This window comes from Sardina pilchardus, chromosome 5 (genome assembly GCF_963854185.1).
Source record: "Sardina pilchardus chromosome 5, fSarPil1.1, whole genome shotgun sequence".
In the NCBI taxonomy this organism is placed as follows: domain Eukaryota; kingdom Metazoa; phylum Chordata; class Actinopteri; order Clupeiformes; family Clupeidae; genus Sardina; species Sardina pilchardus.
This window is the reverse complement of record NC_084998.1, coordinates 17,968,734-17,977,884: the sequence shown is the minus strand read 5'-3', so window position 1 is coordinate 17,977,884 and position 9,151 is coordinate 17,968,734. Positions and strand designations below refer to the sequence as shown.

General features: G+C 39.9%; 1 protein-coding gene across 1 annotated transcript; it reads left to right on the top strand.

Moving 5' to 3' along the window:
* The first annotated feature begins 536 nt into the window (after positions 1-536).
* Positions 537-5,467, top strand: grpel2 (GrpE-like 2, mitochondrial). The gene is made up of 4 exons (XM_062536760.1): positions 537-651; positions 1,243-1,402; positions 1,557-1,638; positions 1,808-5,467. The coding sequence occupies exons 1-4, from the start codon at positions 572-574 to the stop codon at positions 2,143-2,145; spliced, it is 660 nt and encodes a 219-aa protein (XP_062392744.1). The 5' UTR covers positions 537-571; the 3' UTR covers positions 2,146-5,467.
* The last annotated feature ends 3,684 nt before the right edge of the window (positions 5,468-9,151 follow it).

The following is a 9,151-nucleotide window of genomic DNA, read 5'->3' as shown; positions in this document are numbered from 1 at the left end:
ACTGTGTGTAAACCATTGTTGCACGTACAGTATAACATCCTGCATACGGTATATTTTAAAATTGTTAAAAACAGAGAAACAAATATGCCACTTAAATGTCAAATGTTACATTACTATCAGATATAGCATATGATGATGTAGGCTACCAGGAGAATCTCCTTAATTGCTTTCTCTGTTTGGTAGAAAAGTTCCTGTCATTGCTGACATGAACATTGATCTCTTGTCACAAGTGTCATGTTGATTTCTGAGTACTCAAACAAAGATGTTAGGCTATTATAATCCCTACTTTTTATGGCCTTCAATGGGTACAGCCTACACCAGTCCCAATGAAGAGACACCTATCCCTATTTATCCCAATGGGCCTACACTGTGTAAGCTACTGAAAATTAATATGTGTCTTCTGCTGTAGATAACTGTACATTTGTAGGACTAACTACCGGCGCCGCTTTGAATCAGTCAGAGATCTTTACAGACTATTCGGAAGCTTCAGCGCCATCTAGTCTCAAACTAGCCTACGCCGCGTGAGGGAGCGTGACAATGTTGAAGTTGTTGATGGAGGCGCTGAACAGAGATGGCCATACGTAGTCTCTTTTCGAGAAGATGTATTTGCGGTTATTTAAAGTTGCATCCATTTATTCTGAACAATAACAGGTAATTTGTTTTAAATGTGTAGGCTATAAGAAAATGTTTTGGCTATGGTTTTAAGGCTATCGGACAGTGTTATTATTTCAGAACGGTTTCCCTTTTGCCGGTAAAGTAGCCTGGAGTAAACCATGAAGCTGACAACTAACTTAAGCTATGTGACATCCCAATACTACTTTCGTTCTGTCATGATGGTGTTCACTTATTGATTAGTGACACTTTCGGACGTTTGAAATGTTAAGCTTGGTAGGCCTACTACGTTCCTCAAGTTCCATAAACCGAAAGTGCTTAGTTTCACCAACTCGCAGCGGCATAGTCCAAAAAACGTAGCGTAACTTGCGCTCTTGCGCCAGACTGGTAGCCACAGCCAACTATAGGCCTACTGTTACTAGCCACAGAATGTTATGGTGAAAGTCGACTAGTTCCTGCCTCTTGAGGATAGCCTACATACCCCTTAGGGCGCACGTTGATGGTGCGAGAAAAGTAGGGCCTAGTTCTATGGGGAACAGAGGGAAAGCCTGCCACATCTGCATCAGCTGGTTAGGCTAGTGTACTCAAGTGTATTATGCTGTTCTTGAAAACCTTCTCTTTTTGTCACAGGTTCCCAGCTTGTCTTCTTAGCACTGCAGCCGAGCAGCATAATGCAGGGGATAATTTCCATGGTGATAACACTAATGATGATGAGAGCCATTCTGTCACCCATATCAGAATGGTGGAGATGAGGGCGAACAAACTAGAAGAACAAGTTCGGGACCTCACGGTAGGGCCTGACACACCAGGAGAGCACACGTGGCTTTTGTATGCTGTCTAAGACCCTGCACATTTTCATAATGTGAGTTTTCATTAGTGAGTTTTGGCATGAGCTGTAGACATCATGTGTGCACCAACCAACACTTGAAATCCTACTGTTACAGGAAAGATTTAAACGTGGCCAGACAGAGTCTGAAAATGTACGCAGAAGGACTCAGAAGTTTGTTGAAGATGCAAAACTTTTTGGTTAGTCACACTTTCTTATGTCTGCATCAAAAGTTTGTGTGGAAAAACAAATGCTGAATGAAGTGTGTAAGTGTGAAAAGCATAACAAATGTTAGCTTTGTATGAGTGGAGATCATCCACCCATATGGCTACTGTGTTTCTCCTTGTCATGCTACCATGTCCATTTTAGGGATTCAGAGCTTTTGCCGGGACTTGGTGGAAGTAGCAGACCTTCTCGACGAACAGACGGCTGCATTGACAGAAGAAGAATCAGAGGTCCAAAGACACTCACAGGGTTTGAAACAGGTGCAGAGGAGATTGCAGGAGGTCTTTACTAAACATGGGCTGGAGAAGATGAGTCCAGTGGGAGGAACATACGATCCGTACCAGCATGAGATAGTGTGTCGCATGCCAGCTGAGGGGGTAGAGCCTGGCACCATCACAGTGGTGAAACAAAATGGCTACACCCTGCATGGGCGCACCATCCGACATGCGCACGTATGTATTGCTGTGAAGAGACACGAATAGTCTACAGAGATTTCACATGTGCCAGGGAGACTGGAAAAAGATGTAGCACTATGCCACCTTTTTCAATTGGATTGACTATTTTAATCACAAATGAACCATTTGAAAGCACATTTCTTTATATGTACTAGCCATTTTATTTTTATTTTGCCCCCTTAATGAGTATGTTTATAATTTTAAGTTCTGGTATGCCTGTTTCCTATATACAAATTAATGGCGCTTGAGAATGTGATGCTTCATTGCACAAATGAGAATCTGCAGTGGGTGGTTTTGTATGTTGTTGTGGGTGTGATGTTTTGTGTGGGTAGAACACATTTTTATTTTATTTGAAGGCATTGTTGTCACCAGTTATTTAAGAGTCCAAAGAAAATATACAGAATAGGCCTAATTTCCTTAGAGCCTCATCTGTCCAGAGTATGCTGTCTATCTAATTCATATTTTTTATTTCATTTTTAAAATATTTCTACAGTATATCTGTGTAAGTAGCCTATACTGTATAAATACTTTCTATTTGCAATAGCTCTGAGATCAATAGTGAGATTAAAAGTTCAATAAGATAATTGAAGTTTACAGTGTAAATAGGGAGATCTTTTTTTACATAGACCTATTCTATTCAATTATATACATAATTTGTTTCTGTTATGTGGTTTATCTCTCATTTATGTTTTGTAGACTTCTCCGACTGACTTATTGTGCAGGTTAAGTCTGATTTCTTTGTGTAGTTTTACGGTACACTTATCAGTACAGTTACAGGAGTTTAGATCTTATTATTTGAAGATTTATTGTTACTTAACTGTTCACCGCCAAGAATCCGTCCATTAAGAGAAACTATTACTACTCAAAATATAGCACAAATGTTTAAACCATATTGCCTAACTGAAATATACATGCTTTTACAAGGTCATTCCCCAGGTGTCAGCTACCGGGGATGACTCATACATTTATCTGTTCTTCACATGAATCAAAAAGGACCAAAATTAATTTGAAGATAGCAAAGCCGTTATCTATTTTAAAAGGTAAAGTTGTGCGAATTGTTGTGTACGGGTGTTGCTTTAATCGAAATCGTCCACCAGAGGGTAGCATGCCATCAAATACTGTTGGGAAAGAATCTTCAGAGTGAATTTGACAGCATAATGTGTATAGTTGTGGGTCTATTAAAAAGTAATGCTAGTTGTGATTTTAGCTGTTTATTACAGGCTCCAAACCTCAGTTCTCTGAAGCTCTCAGGATGTTTACTAGAGATTACTTGGATTGATCTTCAGGTCTCAAGGTTTGGTGCTACTCTCTTGTTTGTGGAGGAAACATGCAGCATGTTAGCTGTTGAAACTGATAAACAGACCCCACTTTCTCTCTCATCTTTAACCTCGCTTGTTTTCTCTCTGTTGACATTTAAAATATTTTATGTGAAATGGCCACCAATAATCAAGCTCCCTGGCTGTTTGTTGTGTTTTAGCTTTCCAAGTCATATAAAGGCAACAGTGAGAGATGTGTCCCAATCTGTTGCTCTGCCCTAACCAGAGGAACACACTGCAGTAACCGTTGGGAATATACTGTCAAATACTTTCTTGGAATATTTCTTTGAAATATTAATTGGATTGGCATCATAGTAACTGCAGACCCTGGAGCAGTATGTATGGACATGGTTAATGGCTGCTCTTATTGTGCTTTGTTTGGATTATTTTCTCTGGATTAATTATCTCGCAAAGTGACAAACATACTGTGTCTAAAGCCTGGATTTGCATTCAATTTGGCCTAGCTTTTTCTGGAGAAGACACAATTTGGATGAGACTGTTGGTATGAATGTCTTAAATTGTTAATTGATGAAAGCATTTGCAATTTCTGACTATTTTGTGAAATTATTAATAACCTGACAAAAATGTATCAGTATTTTTTAATATTCTTGTTTTTATGGTTGTTTGTGATTGTTTAAGATAGAATTATCACAAATTGTGTTTGCAATTTTGCATAAAGAGGAAACTGAGAAGTAACTATTTTCACAAACTTGATTTCATTTCCCTTACATATAGACTAAAAAAAGACACCGCCTTTTTGGGGAAGAAATGGGTGGCTTGGTTTCAGAAGAACACAGTGACAAGGGCATCTGGATTTTTGTGTGTCTGAGTGCAGTGTGTGTGTGTCCTTGTGCGCCCCTGTTTATAGTCAGTGTCGCGTGGTACATGAGGCTGTGGATATGGAGGGTGGCACGAGTCACCTGTGTCCAGGGGCATGGTGACAGTGTGGGCCAAGTCCCTCCACAGTTTACTAAACACGGCTGATTGGTCCTTTTCTGTTTTAGTAATAACACTTGTGTGCGTGGATGGTGTTTAATGTGGGTTTTAGACCACCGGCTCCTCTAACGGGCAGTTTCACATGTAAAAAGTTAAGGTTAAAAAAAACTAGGCCTCTGAGAAAACATTTCCTTAACCCTTTGTCACATCAACTCATGTTTCTGGAGTAAATACCACCCACTTCCTTTGTAAACTACAGAGCCTAGTTTTCTCTATTTATACAGGGGGGGAAATTGGTTAGAACTTAAGATATTCGTAGGACAGAAATATTGTGAATCAAAACAACTTGCAGTGCTAGTGTTCTTATCCAGGGTCTTACTTACTCCCCATACTTTTCTTCTTTTCTACTTCTTTATCTCTTCCTCTCTTTAGTGTTTTGACATGTATAACGTATACCAAATGTGCCATCAAACAATGACTGCAGGGCTGGAAAAATACAATGGCCTCAGAGTGTCCCAAAGTGATACCCTGGCTGTGCTGTAGATGGCTCATCACTTTGTGTTACCTCTTTACTGGCTGCAGTCCTAGTCGTCTTGGCATTTGACGTTATGTGTGTTTTGCTATTTGGCATTGTCCATGTGGATGTTTATTGTGTCAACAAGCACCTGCTGCCTGCCCTTTTCTCCCCCACCTTAGCACACGCCACGACTTCAACACTCCTCATCTTTCACCAAGACCTCGCCTTTGCTGAATTTAGAACACACGTTGTGAGGTTTTAAGAGTGAAATTGTTTTCACTGTTGCCACTGTTGCTCAATCTTCTTTATTTCTGTGTCATAGCAAGGTTACTAACAACTGAAATATAAATCAGAAATGACAGTTCTTCATTCACACCAAGAAAAGAGTCAGGTACTTAAAATATACTAAGTTACAGTATGTCAATGTCAGTTATGTTTTTATTGGTCTTTGTTTTTATTGAACTCAAAGATTGACAACCCATTTTATTTATCTATCATAAATACCACTGACAGCCCATTGCATTGACATGTACTATCATTTTATCATCCATGATACATCAGGATATCTTTTCCCATAAGGTACATTTATACATCAAAATAAATGTTAAAAAAGCAAAGACCTAGCCTGCCATCCCTTTTTTCACATCATAGTCCACCATCTCTCTGTTGGTTTGGCCTAGACAGGTGTTAGTGATGAAGCAGGTGTAGCAGCTGTAGCAGTAGATTTATTGATTTAATCACATTCTGTTGAGCAATAATATCCAGCCCCAGGCACAAGACACACATTACCACTGACGGGCTCCCACTTGCTGACTTATTGATGGGCAAGCGTGCTGTCGCTGCTCTCATTTCTCGAACGGAGCAGCGTGTCAGATCAGGAGTTTCCTGCAGCACACTTTTTACTACCTGTATTCCCTTGTCAAATCACTGGGGGAGAACTGTATGTGCTGCGTATTATCTGTGTTTTGTGTAGCGGTGGCATGTTTTCTCTGTGTTTTTCCACGTCGTCCAAATTTCATCCCTGCTGAGATGATGAGTTCACCTCTTGGGGAGGACACTGAGGACGTTGAGCATGTCAGTCAGACGAGATCTAGCTAAAGGGCACGACAAGATAAAGACCTCTAACTGACAAAAGATCGATTTAGTGACACATATTTCATGACAAGAGATGGAAAAGAACAAGATAGAGAAAAGAAAGAAATTTGAATAAGATGGCAGTTAGAAAAAAATGTTGTAAGGACAGCCAACTTGCATATGAAACCAAAGTGTTTGAGGGGGTGAATTTGATATTTCTTCCACAGATTTAGGAGTGGGGCATTTCAGCATATAATCTTTCTCTGTGTTGTGGTAATGTTTGACTACTTGTTATAGTGTATGCTGTTTTTTCTATCATTATTCCGTTTACAGAAATGTAGGTGCCAGTATAAGCCTTGGGGCAACCTGTTCTCCTGAACCCCCCCACACCCCCTGAACTTGTGGGAGCTTGTTCTCCTTGACAACCTCATAAACCTCCGTCAGGCCTGGAGTTTACACCTGAGTGCACTAAAAATTTCCACCATACAGATTGGTTGTCTGTTGTTGTAACGGGTACAACAGGAGAAAGCTACTGATTGTGTCCGATAAACAGCCAGCGGCAAGCCACTATCCAGACAACTTATGTCACCCTGTAGTGGTACCATGAAAACGTAGGAGAGGTGCACGGAGACATATTATGAGTGCAATTATGTTGTGTCTAAAAATATACAGTACAGTTAATAAAACAGAAAGTTCTTACCTGTCAATATACACAAATAACCTTTTATTTGAGGATCCAAGTTGTAATGATACACATTTCTCAAAATATTAATGGATGGATGAATAAATGAATGACTGAATGAATCATTCATTCATTCATTCATTAAAAAGAAAATTGATTAATGTAATGCGCGCTCAATCATTATAGCCTGAAGAAACTGGGCTGAGGCTGTGGAATTTCAAAGAAACAATTAAAAAAGAATGAATGAATAAATACATGAAACAGAAAACTTGTGAATGATGTATCATCAGTTATCAGCCTGAAGTAACTGGAAAGTGAATCAGTTGGGTTCACCTGTTTCTCCCTAGTCATCACAGCAGGTATGGTTGTGGTTTTGCCACCTACAGAGAGTCTGGGAAGCTGCAGGCTCTAACTGCAAATAAGAACCCCCTCCAAAAAGAAACAAACTGTGGCAGCACATTCCATCCTCATGGAAAGAGAGGATTTCCCCTTCTTTCTTTTTATCTCGGTATCAAAAACTGTCTTGTGGATATATGGTGTCATTCATAAAAGTGAACTAAGAATATTGATAGCAGAAATGAAACAATCAAAACAACAATAGCCCTTCAATAGTATGAAGTGTTTCAACAGAGTACCGACATACTGAATGCATGTGATACAAAATAGAGTGCAGACAGAGCATCAACCACAAATCTTTTTTGCACTAGAAGTGCTCAGGGTCTCAAGGAATTTATAATCCTTGACCACAGCTTTATCAAGTTGTAAAGTATTAATGTGCAACGTTTTCTTGAGTCATATAGTGGTGGGGCCCCTGACTTGAATTAGATTAAGATGAATTAGATTTTTGTGTTTGTATGTTTGGGTTGGAAGACAGCTTGGTCTCTGAGTATCAGCAAGATCAGTCTGACACCAGTCAGTGAGTCGTCAGTAGGACAAATCTCACGATGCATCGCAAATATAATCCACTGCCCAGACAATAGCGCTTCTGATATACGGTACGGCGGCAGTTTGGTGAGCCATCTTACGGGGTGTCTGTGCGGGTATGGCTCTGCGTGTGTGTGTCTGTGTCTGTGTGTGTGTGTGTGTGTGTGTGTGTGTGTGTGTGTGTGTGTGTGTGTGTGTGTGTGTGTGTGTGTGTGAGTGAAACGTGTTTGTTTGTGAACTGATGTTGACTGCTGTGTGCTGTATGTTCTGAGTGAATCTTGTGTGACTGGTGGGAGGTATAGGGGTTGGCTTCAGGCTAATAGGGGTCTAATGAGACACCACTGGGAAAAGACAGGCTGGGACAAGACACTGAGAAAGGCAGTCAAAAGCCAAACAAGTTGAGTCTGCCAAGGAGACTCTGTCAGTGTGTGTGCGTCTGCATGTTTGTGTGTGTGCAAATGATTCTCTTTCTCTCTCTGTGAGTGTGTTTGTGTGTGTGTGTGTGTGTGTGTGTGGGCGCATATGTGTGCATCCACATGTGGTTTGTATAGTAAGCCTAAATATATTTTGTATGTCATACGGGTTCACAAAACTACAGGACCTTCACTCCAGAATCTATCATGTGTAAGGCTGTCCCATTTTCATGATATCACAAATTAAGAAATCACCCTGCCTCCACTGCTCTGAGACATTTTCTGAGAAAACATGTGCTTTAGCCTACCAGGAGCCTGTTGCCCACAGCAGCAGGTGTTCCTCAATAAACCCAAAAGTGTTGTCAGATCTCTCTAACTGCATTTCCAAACCGTAAGTTTGTGGAATGCTAGGGCTGGGAGAAAAAACGTGCAAATTTTCTTTCATGACTGAATTAAAAAAAAAAAAAAAAAAAGCAAGCGTGGCTGAGTTAATCATGGATTGTGTCTACAAAGGGCTTGGCCCTTGACAGAGCAGTCTTCACTACCTGGGCAAGTTATAATCTGCCAAAGTCTCATTATCCCGACATATGTAAACAAATGTGGCAGCATAAGACAGGCGCAAGATTTAACGGAACATTGAGAGTTAGAGTCATTACTGCATCTCAAAATTAAATTAAATTTGGCTTGGCTTTGGCTGAACTTACTGACCTTTTTATATTTATTGGCTTCACTTCCCATTGCTTTTTAAATTTGTTCTATGTTGCTTTATTGCTTTTTTGTATTTGATGTTCTGCATGTATTATTTCATCCTACCTTGTCATTTCTATAAAGCAAGGTATGCCTCACAACACCCACAGCAAATAAAACACTTAAATTAAATCAAAACGGTCAATTCCTCCAATTCAAAATACAAATAAATTAAAATATATATATCATTCATATATAAAGCTAGGCAAAAACCTAATGAAAAGTTAAACCTAATGAAAATTGTAATTACTGCTTTTTCAAAGCCCTGCTTTTTTTACAAACCCCAACAGTCTAGAGGAGATTAGTGAGACATTAAGCAGGAGATGGGTGCAGGCTGTGTGGCATGTGTAGATAAAGGCTGCTTTTCATCTGTACCTCTACTGTGCCAGCTCTCCCTACCTTACTCAAATCAAATGAATACAGT